The sequence below is a fragment of the Miniopterus schreibersii genome (assembly GCF_964146895.1).
Source record: "Miniopterus schreibersii genome assembly, chromosome: 18".
NCBI classification, from domain to species: Eukaryota; Metazoa; Chordata; class Mammalia; order Chiroptera; family Miniopteridae; genus Miniopterus; species Miniopterus schreibersii.
In genome coordinates this window covers 32,102,107-32,125,162 of record NC_138121.1, presented here as the reverse complement: position 1 = coordinate 32,125,162, position 23,056 = coordinate 32,102,107, and the positions used below count along the sequence as shown (strand labels likewise).

The following is a 23,056-nucleotide window of genomic DNA, read 5'->3' as shown; positions in this document are numbered from 1 at the left end:
GTGGCTGGTGATGGGCTGGGGACTGCTGCTTCTGACCAATATTCTCATGCCCCTGCTCAGAGTTCTTTGATGTCCAAAGTCTCTATGTGGCCCATGGTGTCCATCCCCACCGCATACCCCAGACTGAGCTCCAGTTCTCCCTACCAGCTTTCAGGTCCTTGAAGACCACCTCGCTCCCTTTGACCTCAGGGCCTTTGCACAGGAGGTTCCCTGCTTAGAATGTTTTCTCCTCTCTTCCCCTCTTGCTCTTTCCTTACTTGGCTAACTCCCTCTCATCCCTCAGGTCTTAGGTTAAATGCCACTACCTCAGGAAGGCTCCTCTGAGCCCCCAGACATGGTCAAGTCCTCCCATTTTCCTTTCCTTTGGAAATTAGGTGCCACCCTTATGGATGAATGCAGCCCTAGTGTATACATTCTGGGAAACAGACCACAGCTGGACCTCAACCCTGACTCGCCTCCTAGGCTGGGTCCCCTTGTGCAGTGAACAACGTGCACAGTCGTACTAGCTCCCCATCCGGACCTCTCCTTCCTAGTACTTCCCATAATTGAATAGTATATTGTAATTTTATTTGATTAGCATTCATACACCCCTCAAGTTAAGGTCCTTGCAGGTAGGGGCTGAGTCCCTAATACTGATCCAGGTGTACAGAAACTGCTGCCTGTCTACCTCCAGGTTGGTTCACTGTGACCTTGAGACCCACCACAGCCTTCTTGTCAGGCAGCTGATGGAGACATGTGCCTGGCTGCAGCACCTCAGGTCAGCACCCCAAAACTGACTGTGCCCTGAGTTCTCCGGTCCACGCCGGTGCCCACTCCAGGCCACATGTGAAGACTAGCCAGGCCAGAATGGGGATGAGCAGAGCCTGGGGCAGTGCGAGACCCTGGCATTCCTGCTTCCTTGTGCAGGAGAGAATCACACTTGGCCAGTGGGGGACGGCCCCTGGGTGGCCTAGGGGGGCCCTGCCTCGCTGGGAGCTCTTGGATGGTCCTTTCCCCTTTCTTGGCCTCCCCATCTCCATGTGCTTGATGATCTCTGAGGTTGTCCAGCCTGAAATTCTCTAGAATATGCTTGGCCCTTTTCAGCTTGTCCCAGGTGAACCTCTGCCACGCCAGCTCCCTGCTGCTGCAAAGCTTCCTGCCGTCCCTCTCGGAGCTGAAGAAATTCCGGTAGGGAGACAAGACTGTCACTCGGGCCCCTCTGCAGCCCTGCCTTGTCCCAACACTTCCCTGAGCTCAGAGGAGCTCCGTGTCCATATCCTGGGGGCTGGGACCACAGCTCGGCCCCGAAGATGACATCAGGGTGTATGGTCATAGACATGGCCACAAGGCAAGGAAGGGATTCCCTTTTCCATACACCTTATTCTTTTTCTCTATTATTTGGAAGTAACTGCAACCTAATAGGGAAGTTGCAAGAAGACTGAGAACTTCCATATCCCATTTTTGCAAATTCTCCTTTTCCCACAATTGCTCTTTCCTTCCCTCCCTCCCTCCACCCTCACCCCCCTCACCCCCCCTCTTCCCCTCTCTTCCTTCCAACCATTTGAGAGCATGTTGCATATTTATGCCCTTTTATCCAGTATTTCAGTGAATTTCTTAAGACCAAGGACATTCTCTCCCATAATCCAGTAAAAACATGAAATTTAAGGAAATTTAACACTGAAACACTTCTATTATCTAAAGTGCAGTTTATATTCCAGCTTTGCCCATTGTTCCAATAATGTTATTACAGTTTTCCCCCATTCCTGGATGCTATCCAGGACCACCCACTGCCTTTAGCGTTCATCTCTCTCCAGTTTGGAACAGGTCCCCAGCCCTTCTTTGTCTCTCATGATATTGTCATGACCTTTACATGCCAGGTAACTTGTAGACTGTCCTTCAGCTTGGGTGTGTCCGATGCTTCCTCATGCTTAGATTTAGGCTCTGCACGTTGGGCAGGAATATCACAGAGGTTCTGTTGTGTTCTCGGCTCGTTGCATCTGGAGGTACATGATGTCTATTTGTCCCTTTGCTGGTGATGTTAACTCTGAGCACCTGATTAAGGTGGCATCTGCCAGGTTTCGTCACTTGCAAAGCTATTATTTTTTTCCCTTTCTAATTAACAAGTAATTTCTTACAGAGCCACTTTAAGACTATGTAAATATCCTGTTCTGCCCCAAACTTTCACCCACGGAATTTTGGCATTCTTTGGTAATTCTTGCCCGATCAAATACTAGTATGATGGTTGCAAGATGGAGCATTTCTAACTTGCAGTTCTGTGTTAATCCAACCGATTGCATCAAGGAGAAGGTCTCCTTTTGCCAATATATCTTGTTAACCCTCACCCGAGGATATTTTTTCTGTTGATTTTTAGAGAGAGTGGAAGGGAGGGAGGGAGGGGAAGAGAGAGAGAAACATGGATGTGAGAGAGACACATCCACTGGTTGCCTCCCACATGTGCCCCAACCAGGGCTGGGGATCTAACCTGCAAACCAGGTACATGCCCTTGATGGGGAATAGAACCCGAGACCCTTGGGTGTGCGGGCCAATGCTCTAACCCGAGCCACACCGGCCAGGGCTGCCAATATGTCTTTAACACCTCGCCAATACTTGCTACTTTTGTTGTTGTTGTTTAAATAAAGGTGTAGAGCTCATGGAAAATGGCAGTCACTAGCTAGATTTTACAGTGATGCCCAATTATGGCATAAATTGTGAAGTTGTCATCTGGATGATCATAGTTTGGGCAAATACTCAGCTAGTCCATGCTAATGTCTCCAAGCTATATCTTGACTTACTGATTCCACAGTGGGACAGATTTATGAAGGAAAGGAGGGCCCCCTCCCCTTGATCCCCCAGGAACTGCTCCCCCCCCCACTTCCTTGCCCTCTGCCATCAGCATTCAGAGCTCCCAAGGCCCAGAGCTCCTGCCTGACCTGCTGCCCTTTGACCCCCACCAGGCTGGTCTCCAGCTGTGTGAACTCTGAGAGCCTGGCCCACCTGGCATCTGGCCTGAGCCACTGTCACAACCTGGAGGAGCTGGAGTGAGTCTTAGGGTGGAGGGGTCTGGGAAGAGATGGGCCAGCTGAGGGCCAGGGGTGGAGAGGACTTGGGGAGGGGGCTTTGGGAAGGTGGGTAGTAGACTTCAACCAATCACTTATCTCCCTGATGAAACCCAGCAACTCTGGGTGTGGCCTGGGGAAGGCTGAGCTCTGTGTTCTTGGTCCCAACTTTACTACTCACTCAGAGTGACCCTGAGCAAGAAACTGCCTCTCTAGACTTGGACTGCCTCATCTGTAACATGATCATAATCTTTCTCTGTCCAGAGTGGCTATGGGTGTCGGGGTGCAGATAGAACTAAAGAACAGAAAAGATCATTGTGCATGTGTGTGTGTGTGTGTGTGTGCGTGCACGCATGCATGCCCCTTGTCCCTGGCCGCCTCTTTTGCAGCCCTCACTCAGGGCATCATTTCTTAGCCAGGTCAGTTGTTACTGCCATGCGCCCCTCCTCAAGGACCCCAGAGCCTGACTGTTGGATCCAGGAATGCCCCCATGGAGCTTGGACAGGAGGGGTGGTCTAGGATCAGCTCCTAGGGGGACTGAGGGAGTAAGGGGGGCTCTAGGGCTGGGCAGTCTTGTCTAACCCTCACTTCATGCCTGGTCCCCAACAGGTTGTCTAACAATCAACTTGGCGAGGAGGGCTCCAAGGTGCTGATGGGGGCCCTTGAAGGCAAGAGCTGGCTGAAGAGGCTCGAGTAAGTGGTGTGATTAATGCCGGGGGAAGGCTGCTGGGAGCATGCCTGGAACCTTTGCATCTTCTGTGAACACAAACTGTCCAATCCCTGAATGCCCCCAGTGAGCTGAAAGCCCTCCTTTGTACTTCCTTACCTGGCTGAGTGCTATCAAAATGCTTGATCACAGGAAAGTCACTCCAACCCACCCAAGCCAGAAACGTATTGGTTCATGTCACAGAAAATTACACGGCAGCTGACTTCAGGCTTGGCTGGATCCAGGTTCTATATTTGATCCCCCCACCCCACTCCTGCCTCCATTCTGACTTCATTCTCTGGCAGGCTGTCCTGCAGCTACAGGCTGTCCTGCTGCTACAGGCTTAGAGGAGAGGCTGCACCTTTTTCCCAGTACCTACAACAAAGGCCAACAAAGGCCCTGGGGCCACATGCCCATTCCTAAACCAATCACCCTGGCGCTCAACACACAGTATTCTGATTGGCCAGATCTGGGTCATGTGCCCACACAATTATCTGGACTTCTTAGGGAGTGGTATTTCAGGGCGCTATTGGCAGAACAAATGGAAGCAAAATCTGGGCAGGAAAAAAAGTCCACAGATGTCTGCTGACATTTGCCTACTGTCTTTTTTTAGATACTGGCAACTTTTATAATTTGGAGTAACTTAATTCTTAGAAATACCAGAAACAGCCTCAGTCTAAAGGACAGGTCCCATCATGCACAGACCTGACAGCATCCAGATGGAACATTTAACAGGGCATCTTCTGCTCTTAATCTCTCAGTTTTTCCGATGACCAAAAATACACACAAGTTATAAAAAGTTCCATCAGGGTAGAAATATGTAACAAAGGACATGAAATCCCCTGAGGGCAACACCCCTGGGAAAATGGCCGTGAAAGAGCTGTTGGTGAACTTTCCTCCAGATTTTTTTGGACATGTGTTTTGAATACAGTTTAAAAGTAGCCTTTTCATTTGTTGCCTCTTAACAATGAAACTCTCCCACTTTGGCCTTCTTTGTCCCAGGGATGGGGGTGGTATTAGGGAGACCTTTGTCCCAGGTTCACCCCTCTTCCCAATGAACTATCCCTTTGGCTTCTCCCTATGTGCCTGCCCCTCTGCTCAGCGTCCCTGCCTTCTGAGCAGCTTTTATTTGGAGGGTTGGAGGCCCAATGGACTTCTTCAGGCCCAATGACCAATGAGCCCAATGGTCATTCACTGGCTCATTCATGTGTTTGGCAAATACGTATTCACCTGGGCCAGGGCCTGGAGCTAGAGGTGCTGTGGAGAACAGGGCAGGCCTGCTGCCCTCTCTGTGACTCCCGGGCACCTGGTGCTGCTCCTCCCCTCTCACCGCCTCAGTCACCCGTCTCTAACGTGGGCATCGTGATACCTTCCCCGTCTCGAGGAGGGCATGACTCCTCACTGCCCAGGGGCCTCTTCCAGTTCAGACCTGTCATTTCTGAGTGTCTCCTCCCTCACAAGCAGCTCCCCTCCAATCCAGCCAATGTCTTCCAACTGTCCCTCTGTAGCGAAATGGTTAGGGGCCACACCACCTGGATTCAGTACTTGGTAGGGTGACCAACTGTCCCAGTTTGCCCGGGGCTGAAATCCCACATTCTAGAAAGCCCTTCAATTCTAGGCAAACCAGGACAGCAGTTGCCTCTCAGTTCCACTTCTCAATGTGTGAGCTTAGGCAAGTTCCTTAACCACTCTGCTTTTTTTCTTATTTTAACTTTGGCGATAATAGTGGTACCTGCCTCCTAGGGTGGTTGTGAGGATTCAATAAGATAAATACATGTTAAGTCCATAAAACAGAGCCTGGCACCGAGTTCACACTCAACAAGCATTGGCTATTACTGTTATGACTCCTCCCTCCTGCCCAGTCTGGCGTGGGGGGGGGGGGGGGGGGAGGGGACGACGACCCAGTGAGTAACACGTGGTTGGGGCCTAGGAATGGGAGTCCTCCAGCAGCCATGGGCTCTGTCCCTGATGCTGCCACTCTTTGTGTGTGACGTTGAACAAATTTTGTAACTCTTTGGGCCTCAGTGTTCCTCACCTGGAAAATGATACCAGATGATATCAGAGCCACCTCTCAGGATGGCCCTGAGCCTGAATATGTGATCGCTCTGGCTACTGATCAGTAGTCTGGGTCCAGTGCGATTCAGAAACAGAGCTGCTGCTTGGGTGTCCTTAATAATTCGTGCAGAGAAACAGTGTTTGGATTTCCCAAGGTAGTTTTGTTTTGTATGGTTTTTTTACACTGTGTGGATATAAGTGGCTGTCTCAGCAGTCCCTGGGCATTGCCAAGCACTGAGGCTTTAAGCAACTGTACTGGATGGGCCTTAGTCTGTGCCTGGGACCCAACCCCAGCAATGCCAAGTCCTCTTCTGACTTTCTCTCCTCCAGCCTCAGCCACATCCCCCTGGGCAACTCCACCCTGTCTGTGCTCACTCAAGGACTGAGCCACATGACCCTCCTGCAGAGCCTCTGGTGAGTGACCGAGTGACCCCATGGGAGTGAGAGGGAGGACTGGATCCCTAGCGCTATTGGGACCACCCACCGGAGGAATTACTGGGGGCCCCAACCTGAGGACCCTCCATGCTCCTGTCCTTGGGATGTTCCTGTATCCTGCCAGGGGGGTACCCCAGCTCTTGCCTTTCAATGCCACCAGCTTCCTCTTGGCTACAACAGTGACCTGCGGGGTTGGGGCCAAGTTCTAGAATGACCCTTCGTGTGCACAAATTCACCCTGTGCTCTGGTTCACATTTCTGATTCCCTGGGTCTGGGTTGCTAGGTTCTGCATTTCTGACCAGCTCCCTATGCTGGGGCTGCAGACCACACTTTGACTAGTGAAGTCTAGACCAGTGATTTTCAACCGTTCTCATCTCATGGCACACATAAACTACTAAAATTCTGTGGCACACACACCAAAACATATATTCTATTTTTTGCCAATCTGACCAAAAAAAAGGTGTAATTTTGATTCATTCTTACCAGATGACTATTGTGTTGGCTGTTGTCTTTTTTTTTTTTTTTAACTTTTTTTTTTAAATATATCTTTATTGATTTCAGAGAGAGGAAAGGAGAGGGGGAGAGAGAGACAGAAACATCAATGATGAGAGAGTCATTGATCGAGCCCGAAACCCGGGCATGTGCCCTGACCGGGAATCGAACCCTGATCGCCTGGATCCTAGGTCGACCCTCAACCGCTGAGCCATGCCCGGCCGGGCAGCTGTTGTCTTTTTTAAAATTTATTTGACAATGTAAGGGAAAAGAGTGACCCTGACTAAATAGTTAGGTATTGCATGTTTGTTTTTTTTTTTAATGCTTGTTTATTGATTTGAGAGAGAGAAACATCGACTTGCTGTTCCACTCATTTATGCATTCATTCATGGGTTGATTCTTGTATGTGCCCTGACTGGGGATTGAACCCACAACCTTTGCATATGGGGACCATGCTCTAACCAACTGAGCTACCCGGCCAGGGCAGGCGTTGCACATTTTAAGAATTCTTGCTGCACACACTGGTTGAAAATCACTGGTCTAGAAACAGATCTGGTGACCTTGATAGTCTCCCCTGTGTCCCTGGCCGCTTTGAGAAACAAATATCATGCATTCTTTTTACATAATTTTTCAGAAATACAAAACAAGATTACTAAAAACAAACCCAAGCATGACACAAAGCATTGCTTTGTTTTTATCCAGGCCCCACCCCTCCCCTGCAGCAGTGTAGGGTGCGTGGGAAATGAGATCGGAGAGTTTGGAAAGCATATGATGTGGGAGCAGGTCATTTCACCCATAATTTAATTTAACAAAGGCGGTTGGTTAAAATTTTCTTTGCAAAACAATGAAAAGAACCCTCAGACAAATATTTAATGGGGGGCTAAGTTTGCATCAGCTGTTTTTTCTTTTCCCCCCACTCACAGAAGCAGGGCTCAGTCAGGGTTCAGAAAAGACATAGACTGGGTTTAAGGAAAAGCCAAACATTTGCACAGGTTAGCAAAAGATGCCTGGAGAAACTGTTGGCCTGAGCTGCGGAACCCACATGAAGCTGGCACTCAGCCGGGCTGGCTGGAGATCCCTGACGTGGCGGCTGAGGCCACGCCTGGCCAGACCAGGACATGTGGCTCTGCTCCCAGGCCAGCAGCCCTGGACTTGCATTTCCACCTTGTCTGGAAGTCACTGGGAGTCTTTAAGCCAGTCACGGCTCCTCCCTGGGCCTCTGTTTTCTCACCTGGACACTGGGTACAGCCATGCCCACCTTTCCCGTCCTTCCTCCCGAAGTTTTATGACTGGTTTATGAGTTCCTAGATGTGTAAAGGCTTTGCAAACTATAGAGTTCTTGGCACAGCACCTGCAAAGGGCTTTACTCCTGACAAAGGCCTCTTGGCCTGTTCCCTGCTTCTCCAGCCTGAGTAGGAATGACATTGGTGACACTGGCTGCTACCACCTTTCCAAGGCTCTCAAAACTGCCACCAGCTTGAAGGAGCTGGGGTGAGTTGCCTTTCCCTCTCCCAGACCCAAGAGAACTTTGGCAGGGGAAGATAACAAAAGCAAGGGGCTCCTTGAGGACACTCATCACACCCTTAACCGACTCCCTCCTACACAGTGTAACCCCAGATGTAGAACCTTGGGAGGCCCAAAGATAGGATATAAGAGTGTTGTTGCAGCAAGAGGGATTTAGGGCAGACATCAGGCAGAACAGCATAAACACAAGATAACAGTTTGGAGCCAACACCCAACATAGTGTGAAGGACTTTATCAATGTGAGCCGAGGCCTTTCTCTAGACTGCAGCCTCCTCCTGGTCTGGGATGGTGACGTCGACCAGAGGAGCTGGGTGGCAGGCTGATGCTTCCAGTTGTACTGTTCTCTCTCCAAGCTTGAGCCACAACCAGATCGGAGACACGGGTGCCCAGCACTTAGCTGCTGTCCTGCCCCAGCTGCCTGAGCTCCGGAAGATAGAGTGAGTGGCCAGCCCTCCTGACAGTCCCTCAGTGGCCACCCCAGGGTCTGGCTTCTGCCTCAGGCCGGCATTCCTCCCTCAACTCCAGTGCCCAGCCAGTGGGGCTGGATTATCTCCTGGCCTCGCTCACTTTGGGACCATGAACCAGCCCAGCCCCTGCCCCTCTCTGGGCCTTTCTGCCCCATCAGGCTGGGAGGGTGTGTGGTGGGGTTGCTGTCTTTTAGGGCCGCAGCAGATGTGGGCAGGTGGAAGTTGGGGGGCCTAGGGGCCTGATATCTCTGATATCTTCCCCCCCCCCCAGCCTCTCAGCAAATGGCATCAGTCCAGCTGGAGGAGTGCAGTTGGCAGAGTCCCTCGCCCTTTGCAAGCACCTGGAGGAGCTGATGTGAGTGTGCGCCCAGGTGGACTGCCCTCTGCTTTTTGTGTCCCCACAACCCACCTGGCCCTTATCTCCACCAGTAGGCACAGGGCAAGGGTCCCGAGCAGGCTACCCCGGTGCTCAACTTCATCCCTTGTCTTCCTCCAGGCTTGGCTGCAATGCCCTGGGGGACCCCACAGCCCTGGGGCTGGCCCAGGGGCTGCCCCCGCACCTGAGAGTCCTGCAGTGAGTGTCTCCATCTGTGGTGTGTGCAGGGCTGGTGGGCAGGGTTCCTCTAGGAGAGCTCAGGGATCAAGGTCCCCATGGGTTGAGCTGCCCTGCCTTCAGGCAAACTGGCATGTACTGTGGCTGGCTGCCCTCTCTCCCTGTTCCTCCCCTGCCTCTGGAGTCTGGGGCAGGAAGATCAGGAGCCATAGCCTTGTCCTGGCTCCGCCACCAGCCTGTGTGCCCATAGCCAAGGCCCTGCCCCTCTGAGTCTGTTTCCTCATCTGCAAAAGACTTACAAGGATCCCAGCTCAGCATGAACCTGAGCCCATCTCAGGGTGAGTAAGGAAGTGTCAGCAATGGGCTATGCAGGAGAAAAGCGCCAAGCAGCATGGCCCCAGCACTCTACAGTTTATGTCCATGATCTTGTTGGAACCTCACAGCAGACCTGCGGGGCCGGGATTTCTATTGGCTACATTTCCAGGCAACAGAACTAAAGGCAGGAGAGGTGTGGAGAGCTTACCTTACTAATAATGAAGGAGCCAGGCCTTGAACTTGGGATCTCAGACTCCAAGCCAGGGCCCTGATACCCACCGAGGTCCTATGTGGGTGGGGTGGAGGCTTGGGTGGCTGTTACCCAGAGACCATCCAAGATCTAGCGGTATAACCTGAGACAAGGTTGTGTGTGAGTGGGGTGTCCTGACCCCCCAGCCCCCACATCTGCTTCCCTAAGACTCCCCTCACTCCCTCCCCTTTCCCCAGCCTGCAGTCCAGCCGTCTGGGCCCAGAGGGAGTGCTGAGCCTCAGCCAGGCCCTGGATGGATGCCCACATTTGGAAGAGATCAGGTGAGTAGAAGCCATGGAGCCTGGGCAGGGGGACAGGCCAGGGAGGTTCTGGAGTTCCTCTTACAGATGTCTCTCTGCCCTGCAGCTTGGCAGAGAACAACCTGGCCAGACAGGTCCCACATTTCTGTCAGGGGCTCCCACTACTTAGGCAGATTGAGTAAGTAGCCTCCCCTGACTACCTGGGGAACTGGGGTGGGAGAGTGGGGAAGGTAGCCCTCTCTGAAGCCTGGAAGGCCTTGGAAGTGACTCAGGTCCAGGGAGAGCCTGGCGCCAAATGGGGCACTTTTCTAAGACTCCCACATGCCCCGGACCCTGGTCACTCCACTCCCTCCAGCTCAGATTACAGCATGGGGAGAGGGGGTCTGGGGAGGTGCCCCTGACTCAGACACCTCCACCCAATCCCTTTTCCTGCCCTAGCCTGGTTTCCTGTGAGATTGACAACCAGGCTGCCAAGCCCCTCGCTGCCAGCTTCGTGCTCTGCCCAGCCCTGGAAGAAATCCTGTGAGTGGGAAAAGCAGGCATCTGGGGTGTGGCCTTGACCCGCTGTAGGGCCTGGAACTGGTTCTTTCCTCCCATTTCTAATGGGGAAGGTCATTCTTGCTCAGATCCCCTCTCAAGGAAGCTTTAACACATGAGCTGCAAGGGAGGTTGGGCCAGGTCATTCAGCCTCTCCTGCCCTTCCCCACCTGTGGAGTGGTAGGAGGGAAGTGGACCACATGGTCCCTAAAGGCTCTTTGCTGTGACCTTCCCTTTGGGGGGTGGCTGGATAGACCACCTCACCTGGTTTATGGAACCCTGATTTCCGAACCATCTGTGGGTAGCAAAGAGTAGTTGAAGCCAGCAGGCCCGGACCCGCCCACTGGCCTTGTGGGCCCCCCCCCCCCCCCCGGGGCAATCAGAGGCACTCAAACCTAACCCTGGGGCCTTGCCTCACTGCCAGGAACTGGGCTTCCAGGACTAGCCTGGGGCCCTGACTACAGTATAGAAGAAAATGCTGTTTCCTAAAGTACAGGGCACATGATTATAAAATTTCAGGTTTGCATCCTAAAGATTTTAATGCTTCTCATTACTTGACACCAAATTGGAAATCTCAGGTCAGTGCTCACTCACTTTTACACCCAATGCTGGTGAGTCTCCCTTTTTAGCCAGCAGGGGGCAGGCCACAGGCTCAGCACCTTAGGAAGGACATAGGTTCTGGCTTAGCAATACTGTCGTTTGCCCTGTGTGTATCCTTGTAACTACCTTCTATTTAAAGTCCTCAACATATGTTTTCCATTGATAGTAATTATAAATGCTTCCTAAGATTAATTTCTTAAAGTTAAAAAAAAGGAGGTAGAACCTATTTAAGGAAAAATATGAAACAAATAACATAAGAGGTGCATGGATGTGACAAAAGTCATCATGGAGGCACATGCATGGTGGAAGTTTGGATCATGACACTGTTTCTGCAAACAGTCTTCTAAACTCTCGGGACAGCTAGATCCTAAGCTATCTGGGTTCTAAGGGATGACCAGCTTGGGAATGGGTTTTGGCGGGGAGGAGCCACCTGTGCCCTGAAAAGTTTTCAGGGGAGGGCGCACAAGCACCCCATCAGGTAATTCTGTACCTGCATGGCACATACACACCCCTGTTGGCCCCAGCCCTCCCCACCTGCCACCTGCCACCTTGTCTTCACCTCTCCACCTCCCTGCTGTCCTGATGCTGACCTTGGGCCCCTGCCCTTCAGGTTGTCCTGGAACCTGCTTGGGGACGAGGCTGCTGCTGAACTGGCCAGGGTTCTGCCACGGATGTACCGGCTGAAGAGAGTGGAGTATGAGGGGCCTATCCTGGGAAGCCAGAAGGGGGCGGGGAGGGCCAAAGGGGAACCTACGTCCAGGGGAAAGCCAAGAGGGCACTGGATCAGGCCCCTGCCTCCCAGGGAGCTCTCCTTGACCTGCGCACTGCTGTTTTCTCCAAGCTGCTGCCAAGCTTAGCTCTCCCTGGGCCCCAGCCCGCAGTCCTCCTGTTGCACTGTGTCTCTTGGATTCTCTGAGCAGATGTGTGGGGAGCCCGTGTCCCCTGGGGAAGGGACATAGGGAAGCCTGCCCCATCTCATGGCAGTCTCTGTCTTTCCCCTTCCTCTGCTGTGCATTGGGAAGCCTGGAGAAGAATCGGATCACAGCTTATGGAGCCTGGCTCCTGGCTGAAGGACTGGCACAGGGGTCTGGCATCCAAGTCATCCGGTAACAGGGGCTTGCAAGGGCGGGGATGGTGGGTGGGAGACCTCACCAACCCCTACAGTGTAAGGGGATGCCCTGTAGAAGGAGGCAGGACCCAGGCTGGGGATTATCAAGACTTGGACCACTTGACCAAGAATTTGGCAGCAAGCAGACCTGGGTCACATCCCAGATCTGCCACCACCGATTGTGTAACTTTGCATCAGTAATTCAACCTCTCTGAACCTCAGCTTCCTCATCTATACAATGGGGATGATAGTATTCACCTCAGAGAGTTGCTGTGAGGACTAAATGATTGTATGAAGCACAGAGCACAATTCCTGGCACACAGTAAGCACTTACTCTGGTAGCTTTAATCAGAGGCACCACATACAGTTGTATAGGCTGTGCACTGCGCAACGGCATTGCATCTATGGGACACCATTCACATTGTAGCATGTTAAGACTTCTCATGGATAATTGAAGTGTTTTGTTCTATAAAAATCAATATGACAATTTCAGACAATGGCAGTAAAGTGTCTTGAAGAAGGGGAGCTTGTTCTTATTTGACAGTGCGTCATATGAATGGGGACGTGGCTGGGATCACTAGCTCTCATGGAGGAAGACTGAGTGGGAGTCGGGGTGGGGAACACCATGACTAGGGTAGCCGTGCTGGTCTAACACCTGCCTCTGCCAGGTAACTCTGGGCACAACTCTTCTCCTTGGGGCCTCAGTCTCCCCATCTGTAGATAGGATGGAGGGCAGAGACAAGGGGATGGATGCTGAGTGTCTGTCTCTGTGTCCCACAGCCTCTGGAAAAACCACATCCCTCCCGACCTGGCCCAGCGTCTACAGAGCCAGGAGCCCCGGCTGGACTTTGCTTTCTTCCCCAACGAGCCACAGGCCTCTTGGGGTACTTGATGGCCAGCTCAAGACCCTTTGAATCCAGCCAAGTGAAGCCAACTTCCACTCGCCAGGATGGAGGGCTCAGGAAGAGCCGCAGCAGGGTGCCCCTGCACCTGCCCCAGGAGGGAGGGACATGTTTGTCCTGTTACAGTCTTTGGAGAGGGCTTTTTTGGGAACCAGGAGCCTGGTGTGGCCAGTAGACTACCCTGTATCACATGTGATATGCGTGACCAGTAGGAGCATGTAGCACAACGAGGGTGTCATGATGTGATGCATGACACGGGTCACATGTGACAGAGTTCCATGTGACATTACATGGAACTTGCAGTGTTGCCTGCAGGTCAGTGTCAAGGGTCCTAGCACCATGCATAGAAGAACATATGATTGGTGGTTCATGTAAGACACATGACAAATGTCCATGTTACATGATACATGGCTGCCAAATGTCCTCAGGCTGGTCCAAGATCTAATTTATTACTTCTTTAAAAAAAACAAGTATGTATTTATAAACTGCATTTCTAGAGCAACTAAGCCAGAAAATGTCTTCTGCTCAGAACTGGGATGGGGAGTGTCTCAACAATGACCCACCCAGTGGCCCGAGGGCCAGGGCCCTGGACCAAGCCAGGGACTCAGCCATGAGTCTTCTGGATGAGTCCCCTCATCCAGCCTCAAGCCTTGGTTTGCCCATTAGTAAACTAGTGACTCCTCCATTTAAATGCTGACCTACGAGGACTAGGGCCCAGGTCTAGGGTGAGCCAGCTTGACCTGTGAAATGGAAGGGGCCCAGCCTGTCCTGTGTAAGGGACAAAGCCAGGTCTAAGGGTGCAAGGAGTGGGCACTTCCAAGATAACCAGGCAAGGCCATGGAGCCCAGCCACTACCTCAGCGGGATCCAGGTGAGCTCCCAGGGGCTACATGCTACCAAGAGGGTGCAAGGATGGCCCTGTTATACTCTAAGCTAAGTGTGGCCAATAAATGTGGATAGCTTCCCAGCCTCTAGTCTGAGTCTGACATGTCCCACTACCTCACTGAAGTCAGAAGTGGTTCACCCCCTGCCCTGGGGCCTGGAGAGCAGAGCAGACCACAGAGAGGTGTGCTGAGAGCAGCACTAGCCTGGGAATCAGGAGACATGAGGTAAGGTCTGTGCTCTGCCTCTATATGGTCATATGATCACAGGCAAGCCACCTCTTCTCACCAGACCTCACCTGCCCCATGAGGGTGTTATAGAAGCTCAACATGTTAGAGACCTTCTGTGTTTGACCTGCATTAAATTTAAACTCTTTTCTGAATTGTCAACATTTAAAATCAGGAACTTTTATATAAAACTCCATATTTTCAACTTCTCTTAGGGGCTAGACAGCATTCTCAAGAGTAACCTGCTGGAGCCCTGGCAGGTATTTCCCAGTGGTTAGAGCACTGGCCTATGTACCGATGGGTCGCAGGTTCAATTCCTGGTCAAGGGCACGTACCTGGGTTGCAAACTCGACCCCTGCCCAGGTCAGGGCAGGTCCAGGAGGCAACCGATGTTTCTCACTCTCTCTCTCTTTCTCTTTCTCTCTTCCCCTCCCTCCCTTCCACTCTCTCTAACAATCAATGGTAAAAACATCCTCAGGTGAGGATTAACAACAAAAAGAGTAATGTGCTGGAACCATATTACTGTGTCCTTTAGATGTGGCACATATCCCTGTCTTCCGCAATGTCCAATGTCCCACTCCCCAATGTCCCCCTCCCATTTGCTGCTTGCCTGGTTCTTGTGAGAGCCTGGAAACTTCTGGCTTAGAGGGTCTCCATGGGCAGGTGGCACATTAGAAACATGGCTTTGAAAGTCAGATGGGCATAGAGTGGACAATAACGTGACCCGGAAGCCAGGGGCTATCCTTTACATAAGTTAGTAATAGTCCCTGGTCCCCAGGACTTATGAAGGGGTCAGGGAAACAAGGTATGCAAAGTCCGTAGTATGAAGAGGTAGCTTACATGCTAGTTCCTTCCCCCTTTTAGGGTTCAATATCATGTGAGAGGGCGAGATGCTTGAAATGACAGGAGAACACCTCCTGGTCACCTGCCTGTGGATCTCAGAAGAGCCTTCCTCAAAAGCTTCAAGTGCACTGTGAAAAGCAGGCAGGGAAAGTGCAGTTACAGCCGAGCACCACTGGAGGGCAGGCTGGCCCAGATTTCTGAGAAAACCTCTTTCGCCATTGGACCCAGAAGGAAGTTAGGGGTTGTTCCTACCTGGCCTAGGAGCCTGGGATGTCTCAGCCTGCTAGTGGCTCACCTGGAAGGCTCAGCCCTGACCTTTGCAAACTCCACATTTTCCTCAATCCCCTGCCAAGCATAAGGATAAAGTCCTCTGGCCAAGTGCCAAATACACCGAGCCCTGTACAGTGAGTGCCCTTATAGGGCCAGGGCACACCTGGCACCAAGTGAAGCCATCAGCCTAGTCATGGGAAAAGGGATGGGCAGATAGAAGATCCAAAAAGTTTACTTGGAAACCTTGAGCCCCAAATTATGTCTCCCCTTCCTGGGAAATGATGCCAAGGTGACCTTGAGCCCTCAGTGTGCACCTTTATGCCAAGGGGGTTGTGCTGCCCCCTCCCCTTACCCAAGACTGGATTAGGAGTCCCTCAAAGCCTGATGAGGCCTTGACCAGGGAGGTCCCGACTGAGGAAGGAACAGCGCCAACCAGAAGCTCCAAGCCAGATGAAATACACAGCCAGCAGCAGCCAGAGCTCAGGGACATTCTTTTCATTTGCTGCTTGTTTTACTTTCTTTCCCCTTCTCCTTCTTTCCCGTTCATCTCTGCCCAAGTTCTAAGCTCCAAGAAACTTGCAGCACAAAAATCCACAATATCGTCAGCACTGCAGAGCTGGCTGTGCTGCCTCCGGTTGGTGTGCAATCCCCTTGTTCATTTTATTAAGAGCCTGCCTCTCCTGCCACCTGCCTGCTTGGATGCCTGGACTATTTTTCTATCCAACGCCGATGGGGTCCACTCTCCCTGCTCCCTTCCTCCCAAAAGTAGGTTGTTTAAATACATACATGAAAACAAAATTTAAAGAAAAGTAAGACTATGGGCCAGTAAGCAGTGTAATCAAAACAGTGCTCCAGGTTTCAGCTTGAGTCTTCTCACCAAGAATGGGATCTCGCTGGTAAGTCGCCAGGTCTATATGAAAGGCTGGGATAAGCTCACTTTGCTATTTTGTCACTTGGCCTCCGTCCTATGGTTTTACAGACTGAATGACTACTTTTCTGATGGGAGTCACAGAATCTCCCTTCCTATCCACACAGGCTCCTAGTCCTCCCCAACTGCGCTCTCATTGCTCCCTCAAACACACACATCTGAAATCACTGTCCAGCTGCACTTCTCAAACTATCAAATTGCACTTACAGAAACTGCAATGTGCATTCAATCATCTGGGGATCTTGTTACCATACAGATTTGGGCTCAGCAGGGCTGGGGCAGAGCCTGGGATTCAGCATTTCTAAGAAGCTCCCAAGTGATGTCTATGCTGCTAGACTATACTTAATTTAGTGAAACTGTAGACCATTGAGTGGATCTCAACCCTAACTGCACATTAGAATCACATGGGGACTTTTTTTAAATAGTATTTAGAAGGCACTCTGGGCAATGCTAAGTGCAGCCATGGATGGAGACCCACCACCTCCAGGGGGTGTGCTGCTCCTCGAAGAGGCAAGGCAGCCTTTACACCCAAATCCCTTATTTTGTCCTGAGGTTCCTGGTGACCCTCCCTTCCCAGATGAGTACATCAACCCAGAGATTGTTCCTAACTTTCCCAGAGCCACACAGCTAGTAAGTGGTAGGCCAGGAATCAAATCTGGGTCTTTGTGACTTTTTTCTCCCCACTCCTGTTTTACTGAGAAATAACTGACATACACAAAGTACAAATTTAAAGTGTACAGCATGATCTGATGTACATGTATCATGAAGTGATTATCACAATAAGTTAACATCCATCATCTCATACAGACACACACAAAAAGGAAAAGATGGTTTTTTCCTGGAGATGAAAAATCTTAGGATCTATTCTCTTAACTTTCAAATTTTGAAGCTCTTAAACCCACCGGTGCGGCCCCAGTTTCCTCATCTGTACAGTGAGGGGATGAGCAAAATAAAACAAGGCACAAGGGCCTACTTTCTCCAGTTCAAAGATGACTTTCTAGTTCATCTCTGTTACTCCCTCAGGGAGGGCTCTGAATCCTGTTGCCTGCCTTTCCTGGTTGTCGTTCTGGAGGGCTTCTCCACCTGTGATTCCCTCTAGACCCACAGTCACAACCTCAGCAACAACCTTCACCATTCACAAATGAGACAATAAAGGCCCACAGAGCAACAAGAGTTGCCCAAGGTCACACAGCCAGTATTTAGTGGAGCTCAGATTCCAGCCCTGGAGCAAGAAGGAAAGGAGGATGTTGGGATAGTCAATGAGGGTCTGCGTGTGTGTTGAGGGGGGACCCCACCCTAGCAGCCCAGGGCATCAGGCCCCTCTGTCTCAGCCTCTCAGGGAACCAGCTGGAGAACGAAGGCTGTCGACTGATGGCAGAGGCTGCCCCCAGCTGCACATCACTGGGAAACTGGAGTTACCCACCCCGCTGCTGGGTAACAGGGGGGGGCCCTGGAGAGTCCCAGCTGGTCCCGACCACCCCGACCCCCATGTCCATAGTCACTTAGGGAGCTGCTCCCCACCCCCTTCTCCCAACTCCAGTGAAGTCAAAGTGGCTCAACCATGCCTGCCTTGCTTTTGCCTCTGACATGAGCCACTTAATTCCAACTATTAAAACCCCTTGTAGAATGTGTCCCTTCTACCTCAGTGGCTTGTGTTCCAGTTTGTCCTTACAACAGCCCTGGGGTGGAGCAGGATGCGGTGAGGTGGAGTATTGCATGGAGCCAGCCTGGTGTATTGGATGGGTGGGCACTGGGGTGTTGAGTTGGGTTGTTGGGGTGGTATGTGGTGTGTTAAGGTGAGGGTAGAGCGTTGGGTAAAGGGGCAGGTTGTTGGGTGGTGGGACGGAAAGACGGGTATTGAGCTGTTGGGTTTGCTCAGTGTTGCATGGTGAGGTGGGGGTGCTGTTTGGGTGGGTGCACTGGGGTCTCAGCATCAAGTGTGGGCTGGGGTGGGAAGTGCTGAGGTTGGGGAACTGATCTGGAGCCTTGGTTTGTATTGAAATCCTGGCTCTGTCATTTAGTAGCTTGTAGAGCTTTGTGACCCTGGGATAGTAATTCAACACCTCTGAGGCTGTTTCCCCATTTGTTAAATGTGCTTAGAATGATGGTCATTTTACATGCCAGGAAACTGAGGCTCAGAGAGGTGAAAGCAGTGAGTTGGTTCTGATGGCTCCAGCTGGAGAACTTTATTCTCTGAGTGGGGCAGGGTCTTGTGTCTCTTGGCTCATCCACATGAGCAGGAGATGAGCAGGAATCCCTCTGGTTAAGGATCCAGGACATCCCAGGAGTGATAGCCAGCCAGCTGCTGAGCCAGGAGGAGGGGCCTGGAGCTGTCTGGAGCTGGGGACTTCAGCCCCTGCTGATGGCTGCCTTCCTCTTCCTCTCCATAGCCTCAGTGACAACAGGCTCTCGGTGGAAGGGGTGCACTGCATGCTGAGGGCAGTGAGCATGTGCCGCAACCTGGCAGACCTGCATATCAGGTGAGAGCTTACAGTGGACACCTGTCATCCACTCCCTCCTCCAGCTCAGAGCTCCTGGGTTCTCCCATCATTTCAGTCCTGGTTGCCTCCAGAGAGCAGAACTTAATAAAGTTCTGATATGGCTGCAGCTTTCGTATGGAGTGGTATATAAAGTAAACATAAACATTTTAATTCATCATTTTTTTAATAAAGCTTTTCAAGCATACTCAAAGGTAGGGAGAATGGTACAACAAACACCCAGCTCCCACCAATAATTATCAACATTTTATTGCTCTTGCTGCACCTGTCCCTTGAAAACCTATTTTTTAGAAGAGAATTTGTCATTTTAGTCCCATTTTTTAAGAAAAAAAGAAAGAACATTTACTGCATTAAAAACAAAAGACTTGAAGGACCCTCTCCAAAATGTTATCAGTGGTCATTGATATGTGGAAGAGATGCTGGGTGATTTTTTTCTTCATTTTCTTTTTACTATATTTTCTAAGTTCTCCACAGGGGTGAAGTATGACTTTTGTAATCAGAAAAATATATACACAACAATTGGTTTGCAAGGTGAGGTTAGGGATGCCACCAGTGGGCAGAGGGAGGGTTTCAGCCTGAGGCCCAAACCAGAAAGATAACAGAACTGAAGTTTTCCGTCTTTTTATTTTTTTAAATATATTTTTATTCATTTCAGAGAGAGGAAGGGAGAAGGAGAGATAGAAACATCAATGATGAGAGTCATTGATTGGTTGCCTCCTGTATGCCCCATACTGGGGATAGTGCCTGAAACCTAGGCATGTGCCCTGACCAAGAATCGAACCATGATCTCCTTGATCATAGGCTGATGTTCCACCACTGAGCCACACTGGCCAGGCTTTTTTTTTTTTTTTTTAAATAAAGTCACTTTTAATTGACTTTTAGAGGGGGAGAGAGAGGAGGAAAAAAACATCAATTGGTTGCCTCCCATATGCACCCCAAGTGGGGATCAAACCTGCAATCTAGGTATGTGCCCTGACTGGGAATCGAACCAGCAACCTTTAGGTGCACGGGACAACACTCAACCAACTAAGCCACACTGGCCAGGGCTGAAGTTTTCTTTTAAAGACTAGCCAGGAAACGAGAGCTGATAAGTTTGTGAAATCTGTGAAAGAAAGACTTCAGGCCCCTGGAAGCTCAGAGGAAGTCAGGGGAGGGTCAGAGGAAGTGGCTGTAACTAGAGGCTGGGGGGTGGTACCTTAGAGGTACCTCCAGGTCAGGCTAGAAATGATATGGAGCAGCAGGGACCCCATAAGACTCTTGCCTCTCCTTCTCTTCTCTCTGAAGCGCCATGTGAAAAACTGGTCCTTGCCTGGCTAATGTTGCTCAGTGGTTGAGCATCAACCCATGAACCAGGAGGTCACAGTCTGATTCCTGGTCAGGGCACATGCCAGGTTTCAGGCTGGATCCCCAGTGGGGGGCGTGCAGGAGGCAACCAACCAATGACTCTCTCTCATCATTGATGTTTCTATCTCTCCCTTTCTCTCTCTGAAACCAATAAAATAATATTTTTTTTTAAAAAAGAGTATGCTACTAAACAGTAACTGAGTTAAAGAAGAAACAAAGAGATCAAGAGGTAACTAGAAAAAATAAGAATGACAATACAACATAAAATTTGGGGGATACAACAAAAGTAGTAATAAAAGCTTACATCATTACAGACCTATCTCAAGAAACAGGAAAAATCTCAAGTGAAAAACTTAACATTTCTTGGTAGATGAGTGGATAAAAAAGCTGTGATACATTTAAACAATGAAATACTATACAGCCATAAAAAGAAGGAACTCTTACCTTTTGTGACCACATGGATGGACCTGGAGATTATTATGTTAAGTGAAATAAGCCAGTCAGATACCATATGATCTCACTTATATGTGGAATCTAATGAAAAAAATAAAATGACAAACAAAATAGAACCAGAAGCATGGATATATGAAACACTGACAGACTGACAAACTAACAGCTGTCAGAGGAGAGGGGGTTGGGGGGACTGGATGAAAGGTGAAGAGATTAGCCAAAGAACACATATACCTAACCCATAGACAGAGACAATAGTGTGGTGATGGCCAGAGGGAAGGGGGGTGGAGATGAGCAAAGGGGGGGGGAGGAATGGTGACATCTGTAATAGTGTCAACAATAAAAATAGAGTTTAAAAACCCAAAAAATTCACCTTAAATAACTAAAAAAGAAGAATAAATGAAACCAAAGTCAACAGATGGAAGGAAATAATAAAAATTAGAACAGAATTAAAATAGAAAACAAAAAGACAATAGAAAAAAATTAATGCAACAAAGAGCTGGTTCTTTGAAAAGATTAATTAAATTGACAAACCTCTGGCTGGAGTCACTAAGAAAAAAAGAGGAAAGACTCAAACAAATCAAATAAAAGAGAAGTTACAAAGGACACCACATATATACAAAGGACTATATAAGAATACTATGAAAAACTATACACCACCAAATTCAATAAACTAGCTAGAGTGGACAAGTTCTTAGAAATGTATAAACTTTCCTAGACTGAGTCACGAAGAACTGGAAAATCTAAACAGACTGATCAACAGTAAGGAAACTGAAACAATCAGCAAAAACCTCTCAAAAAAGTAAAAGTCCAGGATAACATGGCTTTACTAGTGAATTCTCCTAACCGTTCAAAGATTTAATATGTATCTTCTCAAAATCTTTCAAAAAACTGAAGAGGCAATACTTCCTAATTCATTTTATGAGGTCAACATTACCCTTACACCAAAACCTGGCAAGGATAATGCACACACATGCACATGCACACAAATTATAGACCAATATCTCTGATGAATTCAGATGCAAGAATCCTAAACAAAATACTAGCAAACTGAATACAACAATACATTAAAGATAATACATCACAATCAAGTGGGGCTCACTCCAGGGGCTCAAGGATGGTTCAACATATGCAAATTGACCAATGTGACACACCACATTAACCAGTTAAAGGATAAAAATCATATGAAAATAGATGCAGAAAAAGCATTTGACAAGATACAACATCCAGTTATGATTAAAACACTCAATAAAATAGGTATAAAAGGAAAGTACCTAAGCATAATCAAGGCCATATATAACAAATTCTCAGGTAGTATCATACTCAATGGTGAAAAACTGGAAGCTTTTCCTCTGAGGTCAGGAACAAGACAAGGATGCCCAATCTGGACACTGTTGTTTAGCAAAGTACTGGAAGGCTTAGCCAGAGTGATCAGGCAAGAGAAAGAAATAAAGATATCCCTATTGGAAAAGAATGAGTAAAACTGTCATGTTTTTTGCAGATGACACGATTCTTCATATAGAAAACCCTAAAGACTCCACCAAAAACCTATCCCATTGCAGTTTTAATTTGCATTTCCCCAATAACTAATAAGATTAAACTCCTTTTCACATATTAAAAAGAAGTTAGTAGTATTTCTCTGCACCAGTATTTCTCTGCTAGACAATTACGGATGCTCACAAAAGCAACAAAATCTATTTAAAAATCTAGAAAGTAACTCAATAAATAATAAAAATATGTGCTATGGAGAATAATCTTTAATAATAAAAATATTAAAATAATGAATAAATCAAGAAACATTCCATGCTTCTGGAAGAGACAATTTAATATTATAAAGTTGTCAATTTTCTCCAACTTAGTCTATGTATTCAAAGTAATCCAATCAAAACTCTAGTTGGATAATTTATTTTTTTTTAAATCCTCACCCAAGGATATTTTTTCCATTGCTTTTTAGAGAGAGTAGAAGGAAGAGAAAGACTGATGTGAAAGAGACACATCAATTGGTCGCTTCCCACACACACCCCGACCAGGGCCGGGGATCTAGCCGGAGTTGCGACCTGACAGCCGAGCCGGTTCCCCGGGGCCCACGGTCTCCCCACCTCACAGTTTCAACGGTCCCGCCAGGCCGGACGCGACGTTCGGGTTCCCTCGGAAAGGGCGCCGGGCCCTCTGGGAAATGTGGTCCCGAGCGAGACCCGCGGCCGGTTTCTCTCAGCGCCCCGCCTCCGCCCCCCCGAAAGACCTGCTCCCGCAACTCTCTGCGGCTGGCCGCGTCGTAGGAGTCGCGACTCGCAGCAGCTGGGCGCCGCGGGCCGAGCCCCGGGAGCCGCCCCGGCTCAGTCTCCCTCTCCCAGGAAACGCCGGACGCCGGCGGGC

The 23,056-nt window shown here is 49.6% G+C and overlaps 1 protein-coding gene and 1 long non-coding RNA gene across 2 annotated transcripts in view; one reads left to right on the top strand and one right to left on the bottom strand.

Annotated features, from left to right (window-relative positions):
- Nucleotides 1–14,508, top strand: part of NLRC5 (NLR family CARD domain containing 5) — a 54,909-nt gene extending 40,401 nt beyond the window's left edge. Inside the window, exons 35-49 of the mRNA XM_081118044.1 lie at nt 674–757; nt 1,084–1,167; nt 2,934–3,017; nt 3,645–3,728; nt 6,127–6,210; nt 8,131–8,214; nt 8,601–8,684; nt 8,986–9,069; nt 9,211–9,288; nt 10,030–10,113; nt 10,199–10,270; nt 10,531–10,614; nt 11,840–11,923; nt 12,252–12,335; nt 13,118–14,508. Coding sequence (XP_080974170.1) covers nt 674–757; nt 1,084–1,167; nt 2,934–3,017; nt 3,645–3,728; nt 6,127–6,210; nt 8,131–8,214; nt 8,601–8,684; nt 8,986–9,069; nt 9,211–9,288; nt 10,030–10,113; nt 10,199–10,270; nt 10,531–10,614; nt 11,840–11,923; nt 12,252–12,335; nt 13,118–13,229 — 1,270 coding nt within the window. The 3' untranslated portion in view covers nt 13,230–14,508. The remainder of the gene's footprint in view (nt 1–673; nt 758–1,083; nt 1,168–2,933; nt 3,018–3,644; nt 3,729–6,126; nt 6,211–8,130; nt 8,215–8,600; nt 8,685–8,985; nt 9,070–9,210; nt 9,289–10,029; nt 10,114–10,198; nt 10,271–10,530; nt 10,615–11,839; nt 11,924–12,251; nt 12,336–13,117) is intronic.
- Nucleotides 14,509–18,651: 4,143 nt separating this feature from the next.
- Nucleotides 18,652–22,970, bottom strand: LOC308548280. Its single transcript, XR_013997591.1, has 3 exons — nt 22,780–22,970; nt 20,675–20,764; nt 18,652–18,848 (listed from the first exon to the last, which is right to left on the bottom strand). It is a non-coding gene; the product is annotated as an uncharacterized lncRNA (long non-coding RNA).
- Nucleotides 22,971–23,056: the final 86 nt, after the last annotated feature.